A 24,491-nucleotide genomic window follows, 5' to 3' on the forward strand; every position below is an offset into this window, starting at 1 on the left:
TTGAACTAACGCGAGTTTATTAACAGAAATCGAGGTGACGTGGCATTATTAGTAGAGGGTTACTGTAGCTTAATTATCTGGGCGTCACAATGGGAGCCAAAAAATGAATATGGGAACCCAGAGAAAGAATAATATAGGACTCCAGAGAAAGACTCAAACCAAATGCTCCGTTAATTGATATTTGTAATAATTTGGAGATGAAGGAATAGAGGTGATTTTTAAAGTACTTCTTTTTGCATAAAAATATTCAATCTCACTAAAGAAAAGTGTTTGTAGAACTGGACATGAGAGTTTCTTCGCATCCAGCTCCTCGCAAATGGAATGAGAAAGCATGCAAATTTATCTAATTCTAGCCATCTATTGCATCTCGATCGGCTCTACCATCATGCTACCATCCAGTTTCTTCAAAGTGCTAATATTTTTTACTCCGCATTGAAGCTCTCACATGAAAAGAAAAGTGTGTATTTTTATCTCCAGCTGGGAGTCATTCCACCCAAGACTGTTGATGCCACATGAGTTCTTCCAGGTAGTAAATCTCAACAAGTCTATTGTTAATCTTATTATCGATATGTGAAGGGCCTATGCTTGTTGGGTTATTACATAGATCTTCCTACTCTTTTTCCAAATTATTTATCTCCTTTCTAACATTGCCGAAAGACTCAAACAAAGATCAAAAGGTAGTCTAGCCAACTTGGATCAAACATCTTCCACCGTTGATTCATGGTCGTTCGACTGCCATGTAGCATCAACGGTTTGGTTTAAGTCTTCATGGGCATCCCACGTCACTTCATAGTGAAACTGGATATTCCACCGCCTTCATTTGTCTCGTTCTCTAGCTACAGCAAGATCGGAGAATGATCTAAGGCGCTGTGGTAAGGTGACTCAACGGTGCCATAGGGAATTGTGATCCCATTTAGCTAAGCCAAGTGCTCGGTCCAATCTAATCCTGGTGTAGGAACCACCCTTTTGAAAGTCCAAAATCAGCCATGTTGACCCAAATCTTCAAGCCCAAAAATGGCAATTGTATCCACGAATGCATTCATATGTGCCTGACTGTGTTCCCCCACTCTGATACGTCTCCGACGCATCTATAATTTTTTATTGTTTCATGCTATTATCATACCACTTTTACATATTTCTTGAAAACAATTTATATTATTTCTATTTGGACTAACCTATTAACCCAGTGCCAATGGCCAGTTCTTGTTTCTATTGTTTTGGGGGTTTTAGGTGAAAAATTCATAGAGCCGGAATGACGTGAAACTTTACGTGGATTTTTTTAGTGTACATATCTGAAATTATGGCCCAAGAATCAACAAAGGACGAGGGCCATGGGCCTTACAATCCACTAGGGCGCGCCTACCCCCCTAAGGCGTGGGGGGCTGGCTTGTGGCCAAACTGTAAGTCAGCTGGAGCTCTCCTTCGGCTGCAAGGAAGCTAATTATGAGAAAAACCCATGTTAAATTTTCAGCCCGGTCGGAGTTATGGAATTTTGACTATTTAAGAAACGGTTCTCGGCCAGAAAAGAGGACCAAAAACAAATAGAAACCCTAGATAAAAAGAGGAGGAGAGATCCAATATCGTAGGGGCTCCCGCCCTCTGGGGGCTATTTATGCCAAGGACCAGAGGGGGGACCCTTCTCACATCTAGGGGAAAGCCAAGCAAGAAGAAGAATAAGGGGGAGTGGGGCCTCTCTCTCCCTCCCTCTCCCGGTGGCGCCAGAGCGTGTGGCCGGGGAAACCATCGTGATGGCGGTCTACTCCAACAACTTCACTGTCGTTATCGACAACTTTTTCCCTCTCCGTGCAGCGGTGTATCCTCTCTCACCCCATTGTAATATCTACTTGAGCATGGTGCTCTATGCTATATATTATTATCCAATGATGTGTTGCACCTCTATTATGTTTGAGTAGTTTCCTTTTGTCCTATGGTCTAATTGTTGTATGGTATGATTGATATGAGTTGTATGGTCTATTATGGTGTTGTCCTATGGTTCCCGTCGTGTCGCGCAAGCGTGTGGGATCCCCACTGTAGGGTGTTGCTTTATATTAACGATTTTCTTATAATCGGTAGCAGGAGTGACTCAAGCCTAATCTCGAGTTCGTGAGTTGTTGCATATGGGATTAAAGGGGACTTTTGACTTAATGCTATGGCTGGGTTTTACCTTAATGAATCTTTGTTAGTTGCAAATACTTGCTAGAGTTCCAATCATAAGAATATATGATTCAAGTACGAAAACTATGTTAGCTTTGGTCTCTCCCTCATAAGTATGATGAATATCATTATCGTGTCATATGCAATTGCCTAGGGACAATCCTTTTCTCATTGTTCTCAAGAAAACCTTTACTTTATTGTTCTTTTACTAAAACAGCAACCAACTCCTTATTATGTTGCAAAGCTATATTTTATTCTTGTGAAGTAGTTTTATTTCTTGTTTCTAGGTAAAGCAAACATTAGTGTGCGTAGAGTTGTATCAATGATCGATAGAACTTGAAAGAATATAATTCTACCTTTAGCACGTCGTTGAGTTCGACACTCTTATTTATCGAAAAGGCCACAACTGATCTCCTATACTTGTGGATTATCAAGAACTTTTATGGTGTCGTTGCCAGGAAGCAATAATGTGGGGTAAATATTCTCGTGTGTGCTTGTTTGCTTTATCTCTAAATAGATTTTATTTTCTGTTCTAAATTGTTCTTTATCTTTAGTTATGAGTATGGAATATGAAATACCAAAAAAATTAGTTGTACTTGCTACTTATGAAAATGGTGAACCTCCAAAAACCCTCGATGTTGGCTATGCGTGTAACATTGAAATTTCTTTCATAACCCTGATAAATCACCGTTCAACGTGATAATAGGATATGAAAGAAATATGCAATATTCCATTGTCATGGTTGGATCAACGTGAATACTTTAAGGATTATCGCTTTACTCAAAAAGAGAAGTTTTTTTTAGAAAAGGAGGATGACCCCCGGCCTCTGCATCTGGGCGATGCATACGGCCACTTTATTAATTATTCTCACAAGACCTTACAAAGCCATACAACAGCAAGACTAAAGCCACCGTCTAAGCAACAACTGTCGCTACACCTATCCAATTGATGAAGGGGCGCAGATAGTCTGGGCCTAATACCAAACAGACATCGCAGCCAAACCTAAACATCTAAGACCTGAGGTCCCAACCAGGACGCCTGCCGGGTATGGGGCACCTACCAGTCCGGCGCACTCCTCAACCAGGACGCCTGCCGGGTATGAGGCCGCCGCAGCCACCTGCCACCAATCCATCTTCAGAGTTGTACTGTTGCATGTACCGTGCCAGGTCTCTCTGCCATCGACGCCACCACGACGCCCGACAGTGTCGTCCTCCTGCGCGAGTCCATCCTCCCACAGCGAACTCCGAATCTGCACTGCGCCACGCCGTCAAGATCCGTCGCCATCAGTGTGTAGGATGAAGCACCGCTCCACCAAAGAATCTGTCCTCTGGTCCCTCGATCACGTGTGTACCTCCAAGAATGACGCCCCCAAGGGAGGAACGACACCAGAGCGCCGCCGTCATCCGATCATCCGATCTGGGGTTTCCCCCGGAGGTAGCAGAGAGTGGCCTTGAACTTCTCCACGGCGATGCCTTCAAGAAGGGAACGACGCAGATAGCGCCGCCACCCCGGCCTTAGCAGGAGCCGAAGGCAAGTTTTCACCCAGATCAGTTCGAAGGGATCCAACTCTCGTGCCCGGGCCGCCGTCACCACCAGCACCACCAGGCAGACCCTGGAGTACCGGCAGATCAGCGAGCCGCCGGCACCACCGCATCCAGATTGCCGGCCACGCCGGCCATGCCGGGCCGCCGCCATCCCCCGCGCTGTCCGGGTCAGAGGGGGAGCCGCCGACCGCGCACAGGGACCGCCGCCGCCTGCACACGCCGGAGCGCCGCCGAGAGCCCAGCGCCCGCCACCGCTTGCCGAAGCCAACCGCCCGAGCACTGGCGCCACCGTGGAGCCATCAGATCGGGGAGGAAGACGCGCGCCGATCACCCTCGCGGACCCCGCCGCACGCCCGAGTGCCGGCGCCACCGCGACGCCATCAGATCGGGATGAGGAGGAGCCTGCGTGCTCGCCGCCCCGCGCAGACCACGCCGCCGCCAGCGCCGCAGCGCCACCAAGCAGGGGAGCCCCGCCCAGATCTGCTGGCGGCCCGACCTGCCGCCGAGCCGAGCGCCGCCGCGAGGGCCGGCCGTCCCGCGCCGCCCAGGAGCCTCGCGAGGGGGAGGGAGCCCCGCCGCCGCCGACGCACGCACGGGCTTTGCCCAGCGGTGTCCCCTGGCGGCGGCGAGGGAGAAGGAAGGCGAGAAAGGGGAGCGGCGGCGGTGATCTAGGGTTCCGCCGGGCCGCTCGCGGGAGCGGCACGGGGGACGGGCGAAAGAAATCCCTCCACGCGGTTGGCTCGATGCTAGTACCCCTCAAAAAGGGAAGTTAAAATATTATGATGGTATGCTTGGAATATGCGCTCTATATATGATGAATGCTCCACACCTTCCTTTCCAATGTGATGAAACATTTACTTCTTATGCAAATGATGTATATGATTTATTGCTTTTAAAGGTGCTTATGAAATTGTTTCATTGCTTGAAATACTAAGATTTCAGATTCATCCTTGAAGAATAGCAGTGTGTAGATTGAATACTATGCCGGGGAACATGAAGGTGAACTGGAAAAAGAAATACATGGTTTTAGGGAAGATTCAGTGGTAGAGATCAAAGGGGTAGCAAGCTCAGTGGCAGTGTGGCAGGGCGGTCCCGGTCAATTCTGTAGTGTGATTGCACTTGCGTGGATGCTATCTTTGTAATCGGAAAAACGAAACAAACGATTGGGTCAAGATTGATGTACAAGTGGATGCATTAAGTTACCATTGGTTCATATTTTACAAATCACCAAGTCCCAGCAGCTCTCCTATGTGATCAGACCTGCATTAATCAACAAAGGATCTGTGCGATACCCTCTCATCCATCACTCGTCATACAAAACCAAAGCACGTTCGTTACACGGACGCGCGTTCGTCCATTTTGCTGCTGAGCTGACAGAAATTGCTCGACCACCGACCACTTAAGAGGAACCCAAGGTGTCGAAGATGGTGGTGTGCAGCGGGTCGCTGAGGTGGGTGGCCCAGTTGTTGAGAGGCCCCTTGCCGGTGGCGGCGGCCTGCACGGCGAAGCCGAGGAAGGCGACCATGGCGAGGCGGGCGTGCTTGATCTCCGCCAGCTGCAGAGTCTCCTTCTTCTCCGGGTCCGCCGCGAGCCCCAGCGGGTCGAAGTAGGAGCCACCGGGGTAGAGCCTCCTCTCCGGGTCCAGCTCCGCGTTGCGCTGGAACTCGATGTACCCGATCACCAGCACCTCGATCCAGATCAGCGTGGTGAGCGTGAACGGCAGCGGCTGCCCCAGGTACGACGACCCGTCCACCAGCTCCACCTGCCAGCATCGTTGCACAGATCAGTACGTTCGCCTTGCAGTATATATTCAGGTCCTATACATGCATGAGATCGAGACGACGCTGCGTACCTTGCCGGCGTCCTGCCAGGTGACGCCGGTGAGCCACTCGACGGTGAGGGCGCCGAGGGTGGCGAGCATGGCCCAGCGACCGTGGATGAGCTCGCACTCGCGGAACCTCTGGAGGCCGAACACCTCGGCGTAGGGCTGGAACGGGGTGGACTTGACGTCGGCGTCCTCGAACCGGGTGCCGATGATCTCGCCCGCCAGGTTCTGGGCCAGGTTCTGGTCCAGGGAGTCCACGTCGTACTGCAGGTACTCCGCGGGCTTCCCAAGGCCGAAGGGGTCGAAGCCGTAGTCGCCGACGAGCGTCCCGTCGAGGTACTCGGGCGCCTGCGCGCCGGGGAACCACAGCGGCCGGTCGGTGGTCGGGGGCGCCTTGGCCTTCTTCGGCGGGGCCTTCTTCTTGCCGAAGCCGAACCGCGCCACGATGCGCCCGTTCTGCGGCGCCGGGTCCGCCAGCCGGGTCCCGAGGAACGCGCTCGCCGCGGCGGCCACCGACGAAGCCATGGCTGCTCGCTCCTCCTAGCTTGTCCTCCTCGGCCTTTGCGTGCGTTGAGGTGGCGGGTGGTGGTGCTGTGCTGTGTGGTGTGTGGCCGTCACGGGGTACAAATAGGGTGCTTATAAGAAATTCCCGGTGTTATCTCTGGCGTGGCACATCGGACGGCGACGAGGGCGACTGTGATCTATCTGACGGGCGCGACCGGCTCCGCCTTATCCGAGTCTTATCTGTATGGCCCTATGAACGGGGGAGGTTGCGTTGGACGTAGGCGACACGTGGAGACCCCGGATTGGATGCTGGGGCTTCAGAGCGCTTGTGATTTGTGGTCTTCAGGGTGCGTGGGGCCAGAAAGATATGGCGTAAAAATGACCTTGGCAGCTCTGGTCCTGTAATAACTGTAGAAATGCATTTTGGCCCTTCATGGAAACCATGCAGCTCGCCCTTTGTAATTTTCGTATAGCTTGAAATACTACTGGTAGGTTTTAAGCCATTCACACATCTATCTGGCATCATGTAAAATTCTCTGGTTTTCTTTGGTACTTGCATTTTATTTGGGTACTTTTGATGATTCGGCATGAAATGATCTATTATTAGCGGACGATAGCATAGTACAAATATAATGTTGATTTTAGGCAAGTGATGAAAAAAATTTAGAGATAGCATAGTACAAATATAATGTTGATTTTACGCAAGTGATGAAAAAAAATTAGAGCTAATTGATAAGTTTTGCGGGACGAAACCCCTATTTGTTATGATGATTTCCACCTCAGATACTTGCAATTTCATTCAGCTTTGTACACACAGATTCAGATAAACAGCACCTGTCAGACTGATTTCTTTTTCACAAAAACATATAATTTTCTCATCTTGTGAGTAACATTCATCACCAGATACCTCTTTCATATATTGTCAAATAAGTGAAGAAAACGATCCATTCGAACACAGACAAGGAGAAATTACAAAATACCAAACTCAATACTACGAATAATCTGGATCTTTTTGTACGGCGGAGTACTACACTCGCGCGAAGAGCAGCCAAAGATGCCCCCGATAGTTCTCAACGCTATCCAGATGTGTATAACTGTTAATATCTGTTATCCGGACAAGCTGTCCTCTGGGGAAAGGTTGAGTTAATGCTTCAAGGGATAAGCGCTTCCATCGAATTTTGCAACAGCCTCATTCGGCTTGGGCGTCTCCAATCTCTCCTCTCTCTTCTTCTTTTCCCTGCAAAGAGAATTCAAGTTAGCTGAGTCCAATTAACTGGAATAAGAGTCTTACACGGTAAAACTGGCATAAGAAATTACCTCTCGATGTATTCCTTGAGAAGTTCCTTGGCTTGAACCAATTTCGAGAGTAAGTTGCGGTAAACGTCAAGGTCTCTATCCACGCTCTTTTTATTGATGTTTAGAGCAGCACAAAGCTATTGAGCAAGAAGAAAAGTCAGTATCTATTGTTATATCAGTCAGTATATAAATGCTTCACTGAAATGTCTGATGTACTTCAGTATATGCTAGATGTCTCACTGATGCTTTTCAATTATTACCCTTAATGCTACTGCTACCAAGTTCTCTGCTGAGCAGCCCTGGCCCAAATTATTAAGCTAGCAGAGTTGTTCTTTTCTCTGGTCATTCAGAGACGAGTAAAGAGAGAAGAGGAAACACAAGAATGTAAATGACATCTTAAGACCAACCAGAAATGGCAAGTTATCATTCGCATAGATCTACTTGAGACACAAAATAGAGAAGTACGTAGTCACAAGGTTGCCTTACTGTGCTGAGTAGAAGAGTGTAGCATACCGGTGGAAAGTAGAGATTGAAAAAAAAAAATCTAGCAACAAGCCTAACGTCAATGGGTCTGCCCATAGAAATATTTAAATGTGTACATAGAGACACGCCACCAAGCAACTTGCGTCGAATAGTTGAATTCCCTAATGTGTTATTTCTATTTCAGCTCAAGAAAAAACAGCATAATTTACAACCTCAATCCCTGAACAATATTGGGGATGGTCAATACAGCAGGCAAGCTATGTAAATACATTAAGATTAGTAGTTCTATGCTTTGCAATGAAAGAACACCGCGGTGATCCTAAAGCACTTCTGGTTACTAAGGCCTGTTCGGATCCCCTCCGCTCCCTAACTGCAGCTCCCGGAGCGGAGGGAGCGCCAGCACAATCGCGCGGAGCGGCTCGAACCCGGCTCCTCGCGCGGAGCGGAGTTGAGAGTCGGGAGAGCTTCCGAACAGGCTCTAAATATCAGATGCAAATCATCCCCTCAATTGGTTTACTCCCTACGTTCCAAAATAGATGAAGTTTCAGATTTTGCAGTCTAGAGCAATGTAAATCGTTTAATTTTTGTGTGCATATATAGTAACTAAAAAGAAAAATGTGAAACAATTATTCATGACAAATTTGAAGGTACAGTCCGTATCTGACAAATCCAAATAATTTCACTCCCGTTCAAAACATAGATGTCTTTTCAGTCTGTTCACATTTTCTCAAAATATGTGTCCTCCTATATCAATGCCATTGTGTTCCTACTTTGCTCCTGATCATTAAAAAAAAAGCTACTCCTTTCAAAAGATGGGTAATATTGTTTAATTTTTGTGTGCATATATAGTAATTAATTAACTCGTTGTGCTTCAGTGCCTTGCTTTGGGGAGGGGAAATAGGCAACTTAATCGTTTTGTGAAGAAGAGATGGGTAATATTGACATTTCACTCACACTATTTTCGTGCCCAATTCTAGAAAAATATTGTTCTTCACAAAATAAAATAGTCTGGGAAAAACAATTCCTTTCAAAATAAAAATTAGGAAACAAACAATAATAGGAAAAGGAAAAACAATTGGGAAGAAAAAAAGTAACAACTAGAAGGAAATGTGCAAACAAAATAAATAATGGCAAGAACAACCTTGTCCAGTACGGTTGGCTCCGTCGCATTTGAGAGCTCAAGCAAACGGAACAAGCCAACAGCAAAGAACCGGCTGTAGCTGAAGTTTCCCTTACCCTGGGCCCTTTCTGATATATCTTTCAGAATGGACTCTATTTCCCCATCTCTGGAAGAAAATTCAACTAACAAGTTACCATTTTGTGAGCGTGCCCACTCTTCCATCCTTTGTGCATCAGCCCTAAACAGAGAAGTAAAAACTCTTAACATTTGTTTGAAACAAGAAAATTGCTAACAGAGGAAAAAACTTTTATTAATGCCAACAATCAAACAAACAAGTACCAAATAACACATGAGATTTTGGTGCCAAGGAAGCAGACTAACTAGTGACCCAAGCATACAAACACGTAAGCAATAACTAGTGTAAACTGGGAAATTTTAACAGAAGCAACAAGGTGCATAAGTTAATAAAACCTCTCTAAGAAAAAAATAAGGGTTGATTAACATAAAAGAGTTGAGGGGTAATAGATATACTCATGCATAAAATTAACAGAAGAGAATTAAAACAATCCCACTTGTACCAATAGTTATGAAAATTAATTTGAGGATTCAGGATATGAACATGGAAAAAAGTACAATCTAATATAAAGATAAAGATGTAGCATGTCACTGGTTCAAAGCCATTTATATGAGTTCTGATATGCACCTGTATGTCTCAGGATCTTCATTTAACGCCGTTACGTATGACTTGAAGATGGCATCCCTGTCCTCGGTGCTGGGGTACCCTTCCATAAGCTGGTCATAGACAGTGACAAATCCAAGAGCAAACACAGGATCATACTGATAGGTACTTTTGTATCTCATCAGATGTTGCTGCACCAAAAGTTCTTGTAGGACTGTACTGTAAATGCTTGGAATAGGACGTTTGTATGACTTCAGGAAGTTCATCTTTGTATCTGCCACAGTAGGTGGGATATCTGCAAAAGATTCAGAGCAGATAAAAAGGTCAGAAAAAGATCCTTTATTTGGTTATAATTCACATGATTAAGCTTCTCTTGTGTATATAATCACACCATGTGCATTTTATACACGTTCAAAACGCTTCAGGCTGCATCGTAGTTGCTACATGTTACCAAGTCCCGGCAGCAAGAAAGTTGGACTGATACCCATAATTCAACTAACAAAAATCTTCAGCCTTCCAACAGTTGACCCTAAACTTTTTTTGCACAAGGCATGTATAGTTTTTAGCACAGGCACAAATGGTGGATAAATTAAGGGATTTGTAGTACAAACACCCTATTAACAGACTGAAACACTAATCATCAGTTCATCACAGAAACCAATCCAAAATCGACAATTGTTAGGATTAAAGAGCTTAGCAGCATGACCTTCCAGTCCTTGCAGCCCCATGTAGAGGCCTCGCCGGTTAACAGAAAATATCTAAACTTTGCTAGTAAACTGAAACTCCACAAAAGTTTTTTATTCGGTCTAAAATAAACAAGTAAAAGCATTAGCCGCTGGCAAACTCATGGAGTCATAGACTGCATGTGCAAGACGTTACTGAGACCATGAAAAGCACAGGTCGGTGCCTTCACCAATTGAGACCTCACCAGCTTAACGAATAAGCATCCATTAAATTTAATAACAAGGTGCCACACTAACTCAGACACTGTAAACTTGCTCTGCTGGTTCATTCTGCAACAGAATTGCTACCAATTGGTTTAGTTGAACCGTTCAATGTCTTAGTTTGCATCGCTCGATTAGTTTCCAGTAGTGCTTTACATACTCTCTTGATAGTAGCATCCAGATTAAACCTGTAATTAAATGGAGGGAGGGCCTTTACCGTTAATATTCTATAGCTAATTCTCAGGAAATGAGACCGAATTTCAATTACATGAGTAGCGTAAGGGGAAATAACCATTTGTAATTATTTTTGTCAGGTTGACATATTACCTCGAATGCACAACAGGAACTATAACTAGATGGTACTCGTACAAAATGAGTTCAAAAGGTGATTATCGCAAAAAGAATCACAGGATAACCAGTGCCCGGTGGTGTGAAAAATTGAACAATTACATGCTAAATTCGTATAAGGCGTGCTGACCAAATGGTAACAAAGTATGGTTACTCAAAGCTTCGGAGTTCAGGACGCCCGGCACCCCACTCAAACGAAACGACGGTTCGGGATAGGACTGGGATGGAGCGGTGCCATATTACCCCGCTCAAACGAAACAAGGGTTTGGGATGGGAGCAGGGACGGAGCAGGGTTTCATATTACCCCGCTCAAAGTGACTAGCTTGCAGCTCAGCGGCACCGTGTATCAGTTCGTACCAAGTACGATGCCCGTCGGTCGCCGCAGCAGCGCCATCGGCGCTGCCTAGCTCGAGCGGCGCCCCATGGCGAGCTGGATGCAGAAGGGTGGGGAACTACGGCGTCTGCCAGGCCACAAGCAACCATACGAGAGACAGAGCGCGACCAAACTCACCACCGGCAGTGGCGACGCAGCGCACCACCGAACGTGAGCCCCGGCGAGCCCTCGCGTTGAGCATGACGCCACCGGAGACGCTCACCGCGGGAGTCGCCGTCGACGGCCTCCAGTCGGCCGCTCGGCGCAGTGCAGCGAACGGAAGCGACGATATGGCCGCCATGGGAGAGTCTTCGGGCTACCACCGGCTCGCTCACGGGATACGGCGGCGGATGGTCGACACCGCCGGGGAGGGCAAAAGGGTAATTGCCAGGGGCAGGTGCGAGGAAAGGCTATTGCTCGTCTGGGAAGGGAGGGATGTGATCTTTCTTATCCAGTAGGCGGACAAAGGCTTCCTGGCCACCAGACGTTGCCACATGGGATGGCATTCTTTTGATTGGGAAATATCCCTGGTTTCGAACGGCTTTTTGCTGAAATTTCATGGGCGTGGGAGGTTGGATTTGCTTCAGGTTCTGCAATTTGGAGTTCTAGAACGGCATTTTGATGGATTAGTCTAGACTTCATCAGCTAATGTCCATCCAAGTGTTTTGGAATGTTGTTACTGGTTCTTGGTGTACACGCAACAAAAGCATGTTGATTTAGCTAACAAGAAAAAACCATGCTATTTCTAAAAAGGAAGAGCAGGCTGAGGTGGACCTTGTCTAATTGTTTTTATACAACTGGATTAAATTTCTATTTCAAATTTACGTTTTTATTTCTCATGGACGTCAAAACATCCTCTATATATGGGAGTTAGTATAAAAAATACGTGTTAGAGTTTGATCAAACCAACTTTGACATACATAAATTTACAACTTTTACTCTCTAGATCCAAGGGCTTAAATTTTTAATTGAAATATTACCCTCTAGTTACTTCTACTTTAATTGCCTCTTAATTACTCCGCAATTTTAAGTGCTACGTCTTAATTGCAAATTATGGCCCATCTGGTGTATGCATGGTAACATGTTTATGAGCTGTGAGTAAACCAACATGTTGAGGGGTTTTCGCCGGGTCCTAACAATGGTACTAGAGCTAGTACGCAGAATTTGTAGTCTTTTTTTCGTGGAGCATAATTTATAGTCGAGTGGACGTCACGTCAGGATTTAGAACACAGAAGAGACAAACTATTTACTTAGGCTCAGGCTCACAAGGTGTGCAAAAGCCCTACTTCATGCCTTGCTCTTTCTCTTATATATCTAGGATATCGACAATTACAATGTCAATGGATACCTGTCGAGTCAGGGAAACTCGATGAGTTATGATGAAGATTTCTTTTTTTTCGAGGGTACGCCAAAAGCGTACCTTAGCTTTATAGAAGGGAGAAGTATATGTACAAGAGATTACACCTGTGCTAGTTAGGAGTCACAGGTCGACCCTAACCAACCCTCCACACCACTCCCTAGGTCTACTCGACTACTCTATGACTGGTTGTCCTCCAAACGCTCCTGCTTTTGCCCAGGTCTTGAAATCATCAAAGATCATGTCCACCGTATCCCACTCGTTCTTGATCATTCTGTTGCCAAAAACCCTTGCGTTCCTTTGCTTCCATAGCGTCCAGCAGATTAGCATCACGAAAGTGTCAAAACCTTTCCGAGATTGCTTATCTATCCGTTTTCTACCTTCTGTCCACCACTGCGCCAGACTAGAGTTGTTAGTAGGGCATAGATCCGCCGTCAAACCCATCCTGTCGATGCAACGGAACCACACTTGCCGCGAGAAGACGCATTGCAGCAAAATACGATCAACCGTGTCCTCCTCTTGGTCACACATGTAGCATTTTGAGATTTGGTCTTGCAGACCGTGCCTGGTTCTCTCGTCTGATGTCCACAGTCGATATTGCACTGCGAGCCACATGAAAATCTTGCACGCAAGAGGTGCCCAACACTTCCATATGGCCCCAAAGGAGTGGAATCTAGTGCCTCCCTCACACAGCATCTTATACGCCGAAGAGGCAGTATACACGCCTGATGCATTCCAAGCCCAGATGGGGTGGTCCTCCATCTGATCATCCAGCTGGACCTCCATGAGGATCTCCCATAGCCCGATGAACTGGATGAAGCCCTCAGTGCAAAGGCTTCCTACAAGGTCGTCCATCCACTTATGCATGTTCATCGCATCCCGCACAAGTCTTCTGTTTGCTACTTGTGTCCACACCTTTGCCACCACCAATGGAGCAATCTCTTTGATTGTTGCACCATGTATCCATCGATCTTTCCAAAATAGGGTCTTGTCTCCCGAGCCAACTTTCCATTTAACTAGGCTCCCAAAGGCTTGATCCACTTTTTTGTCCGCGGTCAAATTGAGGCCTTGCCAAGGCCTAGACTCATCTGTGCGTCGGAGCCATTCCCATCTTAAAGATTTCACCGATAGAAAAAAGTATGGAAAATCGATCTCCATGATGTAGTATGTTAAAACTAGGTAGAAAGGGGCATATACCCTTCTATTGTGCCCTTCTTGCCCCTTATATAGCTCTAGTATTAACGAGGCTAAGGCTCAAGGACCTTGAGATAGCTACCCCAAAGGTGTAACCCAACACAAGGAAGGCAACCTCGGGAATCCAACATGCGGAGGAAGCCAAGGTACCCGGATCCGTGAGAGAGATGCAGACCCGACAAGAAGCCCTAGGCACTAGGTTGTACGGCTCGTCAGCCAAGTACACGTCCCGGACACCCTTATTTAATCCTATCTGCACTAGTATATAAGGCATTGGACAACAATCAATCGAAGGGGGAGAAGAAAAAATAATAAACCCTAGACTAGATCACGCCCACGGCCTCCACGCGAGGTCAGTTTGTAAACAGAGGAATATATCTAGCCAGAGATCCGTGGCAACCACCATTCATAATAAAGACTAGATGACCCGTTGCGTCATTGGCGTACAGATCAACTGTAGATCGGAAGTAAAGCTAACTATTTGAAAGACTTTTTCCCCTTGACTGCTTGCAAATGATTATGTTCGTACTGTGTATGCACCCAGATGATGATCATGTTCTACGAATGATGCACAAAAGGGGAAAACAAATGTAAGCATAATTCACATTTAAAGACATGTTTGAACTTTTGAAGTCGTGTCAAACATGATCTGGAAAACTACACGCACCACCTTGATCGATGCTTGCTTCATTCTAATGAGTGATATTTTTTCACTCATCTACCTTAGTTTAAACCAAGATATTTTATTTAAAAAAGAGATATTCGTTTTGATATTGCTATTAGTGACTAATGAATGCAAATGATTCCACAAATTATCTCTTTGATGTGTTTCCACAAGAAATAGGCTAAAAAGGGAAGAAATCACATGTGGAAATGAAAAGGAAGGAAAATCGAGGAAGAAGGAACCAAAAGGAGGCATTTCTACGAAAACAATACAAAAGACGGTGTTCCATAGGGGTATGTGCGCCCGTATGAGCCCCCGTACGACATGGAAACCAAGGCAAAGCATCCACCTGAACAACTTTTATAAAGGGAGCCCCATCGAAATGAAAACATGAGGTCGACAGCAACCAGAACATCATCATCTTCATCTTCATCCACAAACCCTAGCCGCTGCCATTTCCATCTCCATAGCCACCATCACCACCATAGTGATTCCCCATCTAGTTCATACTTGTAATCATGCATCGCACAAAGCATCCATTGTAAGACATGTTTGCAGTTAATCAATCTTCAAGATGTGTTCTTCAATGTTTTCTTCTCGTGATCTGATCTCCATGTGTGAGTAGTTCGGTAATGTATAGTTTGACGCATGAGCCTTCCAACCCACTGTATTTTTTGTGGGCATCAATGGAAGGGCTTTGAATTAACATCCCACATGCATGAAATAAAATTGTTCCATAGATGTCTCTTGTCTTGTCCGCGTTCTTCATCCTAGCAGGTACCCATGATCATGGAGATCGAGCCACGATGAGGTTAGGAGCAAGGAGACCATGAGGTGTTATACAGAACACAAGTGACAGTAAGGTTTAGTAGGGTAACACGGATCCTATCCTTGGGGATTCATGAGGTGTATTCATTAAACGCCCAAAGCTCTAGTCTGATTTCATGATCTTAATTATCGAGACAACCCCGCGCGAGGGACAGGGCCTGTGGTAGGACATCTTATTCTTGATGCAGGACTCGTGCCGGTCAAGATGTTATTTGGACACATCCCCCACTTCGGTTCGTAACAAACACATCTCGATGGGTGATTTCCAGTGCAAAAATTAATATCATATTTGGTCCCAACACAAATACATGGTTGTAAGCATTAATACCTCATACATGTACCTCTTTTTATTATAAGTGTTTGAATCACTATTTGCTTGCTTGATCACATAAGCTTGCTAGAGACCATCGCTTCAAGGGAATCTACCTCTTGTGGGTTCGATAACCCAGGGTCACTGTTGGGGTTACGATCCTGACAATGAGTACTAGGGGTACGAAAGAGGGGCAGACCCTAGCTACAGCGCAGGTGTAACACTCGGTGTTTAACGAGTCCAGGTCCCTCTCGGAGGAGGTAACAGCCCTCACTGGTACAACGAGGTGCTATACAAACGGTTTTTAACCCCTTTCCGCGATGACGTTTTGAACCGTCGCCAAGTGAGTGACTGCGATAGGGGGTCCTTCCACACGACCCAGAAACCCTCAGGGATAGGCCCTCTGGTCACACACGCTCGGCAAAGGGAGGTTGTGTGTGACGGGCAAGCGATCAAATACGGTTATACGGGCCCAATCGGTTCAGGACGTAAGTATATCCCACACAGTCAGTCCTAAACAAATGTTTCCGCTTGTTATGTACATTCCACATAGTCAATCCAAGGAATATGTTTCCGTTCTTATGTACATCCCACGCAGTCAATCCAGGGAAAACGTTTTCATTCGTATGTACATCCCACACAGTCAATCCAGGGAAAACTTTTCCGTTCGTATATACATCCCACACAGTTTTATGTATAGCCTCATGTGTGATAGGTGTAACTATCGCACACGCTCTGCCTTGGTTAACCGTTTGCTTTTATTCAACTACATCACACATGATTTGATGAAGAAAACTATATGACATTAGGCTATCCATCACAAGCGCTTTTACTGCTAGAACCGTTTGCAAAGTTCCATGACCCATTTAGCAAGTTTATTAGTTTACAATTAATAATTCTAGTATTACGCAAATTCACATTTCATATCGAACGGCTGTTTGCCAATTTCATATCAGGAACATAAATATATTTTAACATCACAGTACGATAGCTACCTGAAAACAACACAGTACAACATATAGCTAGTTCACCTTCATAAGAACAATATTAGAACAATATATTCATTTCCCTAATCGAGATCATCTAGGCTCGTCTTATCCACCTCTGCTTTCAGTTCAGTAAGAACCTGTTTTGCACTGGCCAACTGGGAAAGTGCCTCCTACTTCGCCAACACCATCTTAACAAAGTCTGATTTAAAAAATTTGAGCTCATTCTCCACCTTCCTCTTTTTATCCCGCATCTTTAAATATTCTTCAGCGTTGACAACACTTTCTCTAAGCCTACCTCTGTTCTCTTCCTCATACATGCTCCAGAGCTTTGCTAGGCACATCTTCAAAGACTGTGGCCACTCTTGATCAACCCACTCCAGGTTAGAACACTTCCGTTCATCCTATAATATTTAAAACTAGATCAGTAACAATTGTAGGGGAAATGGGTTTATAGAAACATAGAAAATCACCAATACTTATTTTGAAAAACTGAAGAAACAGGTTAATTATGACATATCTTCTAAAAAAGATCAATGTGCAAAAGAATTAATTGCTACCGAGACAACAACCAAATTTTGAAACATCAGAAGCTATAATTAACTACAACAACGCTGCAAGTTCTTACTCATGTACTATAAATAAAAAATTGAACATTTTATGAGGAAGTTAAATATAACTACAACGGCATAGCGACAGTGTTTGGATGACAACAAATTGCTACTAACAGGTGTGTACATGCACAAATTTAGTAACATAGAACTAATAGCACTAAGGCCGTCCACTATGTATGCCAAAATCAGTGTAAAGACAATTGTTGCTACATTTGGCACCGGTGCCCTGCACTGGCGAACCAATGCAGCGGAAAAAATCAGGGACCCGGACACCGGAGCACCTAGTTGCTCCGATGCCTAGTTCCTTCGTGCCATAAAGATTTAATATTTTACTGCTTGGCTGCTCGGATGTGTGGACCAAAGTTGGATGCACAAACTGCTGAAGCGGTGCCAAATAATTTTCTAATGGCACCGTTGATGAGATGGCAACATTTTTAGATACTAGGTACAAACTGTGACACTGTCTTAACATCCAGAATAACATAGCATAGTGACAGTGTCTGGATCACATCAAACAAATGATTTGTAACAACGAAAGTGGGCTAACCTTGTCTGCACATGCCAGAAACTTCCTCCCACTGTCCACAGATTCAAACGCAACTAGCTTCATGCATGGAGATTGATGGTGACAACGAGCAGATAGATCTTCAGCACCCCGCTCCATTCGTTGCAACTGATGGTCCTAGGGAGCTACAAGAGAAAGAAATGACTCAAATCGACCGCCGAGTTAAAATCCTTCATTCCAAGTCATAGCCCGAGAGAGAGAAGAGAGGCATACCCGGGTGGTGAAGGAGTCGTCATCGGAGGAGGAACCGCTGGAGAGGTCATTGAAGAAGACCATGGCGACCCCGGTGGTACGATGCGAGACGACGAGAGCGAGGAAGCAAGCGAGGAAGCGGCTATAGTTTAGGAAGGAAGGAAGGAAGGAGGAAACAGGAGAAATGTGACTTGTGGTCGGGGAGAAAAGGGGGTGGGGAAGGGCGGCGGGGGTAGATATTTCGGCGGTAGGCCAAATATTTCGAAATGTCGAGGGAAACTTTGCACGCGGTGCCACCGGACACCATTCACTTTGAACGATTGTGTGCATCGCAAACGATTCTTCTGCTTTACGCGCATGAGATGAGTTTGATAATTCAAATTTTGGTGGAAATTTCCCTGGGTACTGTCCTCATCCACGTCATTGCATAATTTAGCATCGCTTGCTAATTTGTTCACGCAAAAAAGCGTACAGCACACAGATCACACTTACTGAATCAAGCAATTTAGTAATTAAACAAAGGCAGTTGACCTAAACATTGCTCTAACAAAAGACCAGCATTAAAAACAAAGCCTAAGTACGCATAATTTTAACAAAGCCGCCGCCGCGCCAACCTATGCATCGCCGGTATGAGATGAGACGTCGATGACTTGTCCTGGTGACATGCCGCCGTTGGTGGACTCCACATCCCCCCTGCTGAAGTCGACCGCGTCCTCGTCCTAGTCCACTCTGCCGCCCTCAAGGTTGTAGTACTTGTAGTAGTGGCTGCGCCAGAGTTCGCGTTGGTACTCCACCGCCAATTCCTCGACAGACAGACTCTTCTCTACCTTGACCTCGGCCACGCGCAACTCCTCCTCCCGACGCTCCTCGATCTCCGCCGCCTCCTACATCTCCAGCTCCTGCTCGACGATCTCATGAGGAAGCAGGTGCTCCATGGCCACCGCCCCCTTTTCGGACGTGGGTTGCATGCGGGATTCCGAGGTGGCCTGGAATATCTTGGCGTGTGCGTCCTCGATCTTGGCATGGATGGCCTCGACCCGGGCCAGGGCGACATCAGCGGCACGGACGGCAGCTCAAGCGCTCTCGGCGTTTGCAGCCGTCTCGGCTGCTGTAGCTGCCCTGTCGGCTACCGCAGACACCCTCTCGGCGGATGCGGCCGTGCTCAATGCGGATGCGGCGACACTCTTGGCGTCGGCGGCCACGCTCTAGGCACAGGCGGCAGCGCTCAGGGAGGACGTGGCCATCGTACGGGCCTTCACGAAGCGTTTCCACGGCGTCTTGCAAGAAGGGGGTGCGGGAATGGGGATCGGGATTCATGGATTCGGGGGTTGCCAACACTGGAGTAGACGGGCCGGCGAAGCTTAGGGAGGAAGACTTAAATAGACCCACGAATTTTCATCGCAAACGGTTCCTACAAAAAAATGTGTGTGATGTTGTTGATATTTTTTATTAGCTGTGAAAGACGAATTTGGAGTAAAGTGGCAACGGATGGTGTTTTAAATGAATGAGAATTTTTTTAGTACTAATACAACTGTCATGTCAAATTTTGGAAAATTTCAGGGGTCATTTGTCCTTTTAAGACATTTAAGTGATTTTCTAGCCATTTAATGACCGTAATTCGAATTTGAACTACATGTACCTACAACAGCTACCATAACAGTTTGAGAAGTCATATTTGTCTACTTGTGTGCGAGTTAATTCCATGTGCAGTAAATTGGAAGGAATTTTCAAACATATTGGTCTCACGTCTATGACACAATTAAGCATGGAGCGCCATGACATTTATATTCCAAAAAAATAAAAAAAGATCAGAAACACATGAAACCTTGCTTGATGTAATGTCATGTCACCAAGATGATGTGGTAAAAATGTTGGCATGTTTGACGAAAGTTTGGACACACACATCCCTCACAAACCGAAGCAACTCACTAGAAGGCTCATTGTTCCGAGAGGGAACAATGCATGTTTGATGATGAACTGGCGATATCTTCCTCTTACAGGCTTCAAAAAAGTTCTACAGTTAACATGCACTAATACAACTATCATGTCAAAATTTGGAACATTTCAAGGGTCATTTGACCTTTTAAAGACATTTAAGTGATTTTCTAGCCATTTAATGACCGTAATCCAAATTTGAACTACATCTACATGCAACGGCTAACCATAATTGTTTGAAAATCATATTTTGTGTACTTGTGTGTGAGTTAATTCCATGTGCAGTAAATTGGAAGGAATTTTCAAACATATTGGTCTCACGGCCTGGACACATGCATGGAGTGCCATGGCATTTAAATTCCAAAAAAATAAAAAAAGATCAGAAACACATGAAACCTTGCTTGATGTAATGTCATGCCACCAAGATGATGTGGTAACAAATTTGGAATGTTTGACGAAAGTTTGGACACACACCCCTCACAAGCCGGAGCAACTCAATAGAAGGCTCGTGGTTCCGAGAGGGAACAATGCATGTTTGATGACGAATGGGAGATAGCTTCCTCTTACGGCCTTCAATTTTTTTCTACATTTAGCGTGCACTAATACAACTGTCATGTGAATTGGAAAATTCCAGGGGTCATTTGACCTTTTAAAGACATTTAAGTGATCTTCTAGCCATTTAATGACCGTAATTCAAATTTAAACTACATCTACATGCAACAACTAACCATAACGGTTTGAAAAATCATATTTGTGTACTTATGTACGAGTTAATTCCATGTGCAGTAAATTAGAAGGAATTTTCAAACATATTGGTGTCACGGCATGGACACATGCATGGAGTTCCATGGCATTTAAATTCCAAAAAATTAAAAAATGATCAGAAAAACATGAAATCTTGCTTGATGTAATGTCATGCCACCAAGATGATATGGTTAAAAAATTGGTCTGTTGACGATAGTTTGGACACACACCCCTCACAAACCGGAGCAACTCACTAGAAGACTCGTGGTTCCGAGAGAAAACAATGCATGTTTGATGACGAACATGATATAGCTTCCTCTTATGGCCTTCAAATGTTTTCTACATTTAACGTGCACTAATACAACTGTCATGTGAAAATTTGGAAAATTCTTGGGGTCATTTGACCTTTTAAAGATATTTAAGTGATTTTCTAGCCATTTAATGACCGTAATTCAAATTTGAACTACATCTAGCAACGGCTAACCATAACGGTTTGAAAAATCATATTTTTGTGTACTTGCGTGTGAGTTAATTCCATGTGCAGTAAGTTGGAAGGAATTTTCAAACATATTGGTGTCACGGCCTGGACACACATGCATGGAGCGCCATGCCATTCAAATTCCAAAAATAATAAAAAATGATCAAAAACACATGAAACCTTGCTTGACGTATTGTCATGGCACCAAGATGATGTGGTAAAAAGAATTGGCCTGTTTGACGATAGTTTGGACACACACCCCTCACAACCCGGAGCAACTCACTAGAAGGCTCGTGGTTTTGAGAGAGAACAATGCATGTTTGATGACGAACGGACAATAGCTTCCTCTTATGGGCTTCAAAGAAATTCTATAGTTAACGTGCACTAATACAACTGTCATGTCAAAATTTGGAAAATTTCAGGGGTCATTTGACCTTTTAAAGACATTTAAGTGATTTTCTAGCCATTTAATAACCGTAATCCAAATTTGAACTACATCTACAGCGGCTAACCATAACGGTTTGAAAAAAAATTGTGTACTTGTGTACGAGTTAATTCCATGTGTAGTAAATTGGAACGAAATTTTCAAACATATTGTCGGTGGGAAACGACACCTATGGGATCACAAGAATCCCTACTACGGTTGCCGGGGTGCAGGGTTGCAAGAAGAGCAGGATTAGTAGTCAGCACAAGGATCGTTTACCCAGGTTCGGGCCGCAAGGATGCGTAAAACCCTAGTCCTGCTTTGGTGGATGTATTGAGTGTTCTTCAGCCTTCCAACTAGCTACGGTGGCTGGGTCGTTCCAAAGAGCCGAATCCTTCTCCAATACGTGATGACCCACAAGTATAGGGGATCTATCGTAGTCCTTTCGATAAGTAAGAGTGTCGAACCCAACGAGGAGCAGAAGGAAATGATAAGCAGTTTTCAGCAAGGTATTCTCTGCAAGCACTGAAATTGTAGGTAACAGATAGTTTTGTGATAAGATAATTTGTAACGAGCAACAAGTAACAAAAGTAAATAAAGTGCAGCAAGGTGGCCCAATCCTTTTTGTAGCAAAGGACAAGCCTGGACAAACTCTTATATAGAGAAAAGCGCTCCCGAGGACACATGGGAATTATCATCAAGCTAGTTTTCATCACGTTCATATGATTCGCGTTCGGTACTTTGATAATTTGATATGTGGGTGGACCGGTGCTTGGGTGCTGTCCTTACTTGGACAAGCATCCCACTTATGATTAACTCCTATTGCAAGCATCCGCAACTACAAAAGAAGTATTAAGGTAAACCTAACCATAGCATGAAACATATGGATCCAAATCAGCCCCTTACGAAGCAACACATAAACTAGGGTTTAAGCTTCTGTCACTCTAGCAACCCATCATCTATTTATTACTTCCCAATGCCTTCCTCTAGGCCCAAATAACGGTGAAGTGTCATGTAGTCGACGTTCACATGACACCACTAGAGGAGAGACAACATACATCTCATCAAAATATCGAACGAATACCAAATTCACATGACTACTAATAGCAAGACTTCTCCCATGTCCTCAGGAACAAACGTAACTACTCACAAAGCATATTCATGTTCATAATCAGAGGATTATTAATATGCATAAAGGATCTGAACATATGATCTTCCACCAAATAAACCAACTAGCATCAACTACAAGGAGTAATCAACACTACTAGCGACCTACAAGTTCCAATCTCAGACTTAGAGACAAGAATTGGATACAAGAGATGAACTAGGGTTTGAGAGGAGATGGTGCTGGTGAAGATGTTGATGGAGATTGGCCCCCTCCCGATGAAAGGAGCGCTGGTGATGACGATGGCGATGATTTCCCCCTCCCAGAGGGAAGTGTCCCCGGCAGAACAGCTCCGCCAGAGCCCTAGATTGGTTCCGCCAAGGTTCCGCCTCGTGGCGGTGGAGTCTCGTCCCGAAAGCTTGCTTATGATTTTTCTTCGGACGAAAGACTTCATATAGCAGAAGATTGTTGGGGAACATAGTAATTTCAAAAAAATTCCTACGCACACGCAAGATCATGGTGATGCATAGCAACAAGAGGGGAGAGTGTGTCCACGTACCCTCATAGACTGAAAGTGGAAGCGTTAGCACAACGCGGTTGATGTAGTCGTACGTCTTCACGATCCGACCGATCAAGTACAGAACGCACGGCACCTCCGAGTTCAGCACACGTTCAACTCGATGACGTCCCTCGAACTCCGATCTAGCCGAGCTTTGAGGGAGAGTTCCATCAGCACGATGGCGTGGTGACGATGGTGATGTTCTACCGACGCAGGGCTTCGCCTAAGCACCGCTACAATATCATCGAGGTGGGTTATGGTGGAGGGGGGCACCGCACACGGCTAAGAGATCCAAAGGATCAATTGTTGTGTCTATGGGGTGCCCCCCCCTCCTCCGTATATAAAGGGGGGGAGGAGGAGAGGGCCGGCCAAGGGGAGGAGGCGCGCCCAAGGGGGGCAATCCTACTCCAAGCAGGATTCCCCCCTCTTTCCTAGTCCAAGTAGGAGAGGGGAAGGAAGGGAAGGAGAAGAAGAAGGAAAGGGGGGCCGGCCCCCTAGTCCAACTCGGTTTGGGCTAGGGGGGCCGCGCGCCCCTAGCTGGCCGCCTCTCCTCTTCCACCACTTGGGCCCATGAGGCCCAATAACCCCCCGGGGGGTTCCGGTATCCTCCCGGTTTCTTCGATATATATCCGATAACCCCCGGAACTCATCCGGTGTCCGAATATAACATTCCAATATATCAATCTTAACGTCTCGACCATTTCGAGACTCCTTGTCATGTTCGTGATCACATCCGGGACTCCGAACTACCTTCGGTACATCAAAACACAAAACTCATAATACAACCGTCATCGAACTTTAAGCGTGCGGACCCTACGGGTTCGAGAACAATGTAGACATGACCGAGACACGTCTCTGGTCAGTAACCAATAGCGGAACCTGGATGCTCATATTGGCTCCCACATATTCTACGAAGATCTTTATCGGTCAAACCGCATAACAACATACGTTGTTCCCTTTGTCATCGGTATGTTACTTGCCCGAGATTCGATCGTCGGTATCTCAATACCTAGTTCAATCTCATTACCGGCAAGTCTCTTTACTCATTCCGTAATACATCATCTCGCAACTAACTCATTAGTTGCAATGCTTGCAAGGCTTATAATGATGTGCATTACCGAGTGGGCCCAAAGATACCTCTCCGACAATTGAAGTGACAAATCCTAATCTCGAAATACGCCAACCCAACAAGTACCTTCTGAGACACCTGTCAAGCACCTTTATAATCACCCAGTTACGTTGTGATGTTTGGTAGCACACAAAGTG

General features: G+C 45.4%; 2 protein-coding genes across 2 annotated transcripts; both read right to left on the reverse strand.

Moving 5' to 3' along the window:
* Nucleotides 1–4,872: 4,872 nt before the first annotated feature.
* LOC123052387 (chlorophyll a-b binding protein CP29.2, chloroplastic) lies at nucleotides 4,873–6,155 on the reverse strand. The gene is made up of 2 exons (XM_044475535.1): nucleotides 5,551–6,155; nucleotides 4,873–5,460 (listed from the first exon to the last, which is right to left on the reverse strand). The coding sequence occupies exons 1-2, from the start codon at nucleotides 6,046–6,048 to the stop codon at nucleotides 5,098–5,100; spliced, it is 861 nt and encodes a 286-aa protein (XP_044331470.1). The 5' UTR covers nucleotides 6,049–6,155; the 3' UTR covers nucleotides 4,873–5,097.
* A 755-nt stretch (nucleotides 6,156–6,910) lies between these two features.
* On the reverse strand, nucleotides 6,911–11,766 carry LOC543119 (protein THYLAKOID FORMATION1, chloroplastic). The gene is made up of 5 exons (XM_044475536.1): nucleotides 11,409–11,766; nucleotides 9,630–9,900; nucleotides 8,948–9,164; nucleotides 7,345–7,460; nucleotides 6,911–7,264 (listed from the first exon to the last, which is right to left on the reverse strand). The coding sequence occupies exons 1-5, from the start codon at nucleotides 11,569–11,571 to the stop codon at nucleotides 7,171–7,173; spliced, it is 861 nt and encodes a 286-aa protein (XP_044331471.1). The 5' UTR covers nucleotides 11,572–11,766; the 3' UTR covers nucleotides 6,911–7,170.
* Nucleotides 11,767–24,491: the final 12,725 nt, after the last annotated feature.

Source organism: Triticum aestivum, chromosome 2D (assembly GCF_018294505.1).
Source record: "Triticum aestivum cultivar Chinese Spring chromosome 2D, IWGSC CS RefSeq v2.1, whole genome shotgun sequence".
Lineage (NCBI taxonomy): Eukaryota > Viridiplantae > Streptophyta > Magnoliopsida > Poales > Poaceae > Triticum > Triticum aestivum.

Excerpts from the sequence above, each read along its gene's own strand:
- LOC123052387 (XM_044475535.1), bottom strand. The coding sequence starts at position 6,048 with ATGGCTTCGTCGGTGGCCGCCGCGGCGAGCGCGTTCCTCGGGACCCGG. Across the intron at positions 5,461-5,550 it reads CCTGGCAGGACGCCGGCAAG|GTGGAGCTGGTGGACGGGTC; the intron begins GTACGCAGCGTC and ends CGATGCTGGCAG.
- LOC543119 (XM_044475536.1), bottom strand. The coding sequence starts at position 11,571 with ATGGCGGCCATATCGTCGCTTCCGTTCGCTGCACTGCGCCGAGCGGCC. Across the intron at positions 9,901-11,408 it reads CTGCGTCGCCACTGCCGGTG|ATATCCCACCTACTGTGGCA; the intron begins GTGAGTTTGGTC and ends AATCTTTTGCAG. Across the intron at positions 7,265-7,344 it reads CTCAAGGAATACATCGAGAG|GGAAAAGAAGAAGAGAGAGG; the intron begins GTAATTTCTTAT and ends TTCTCTTTGCAG.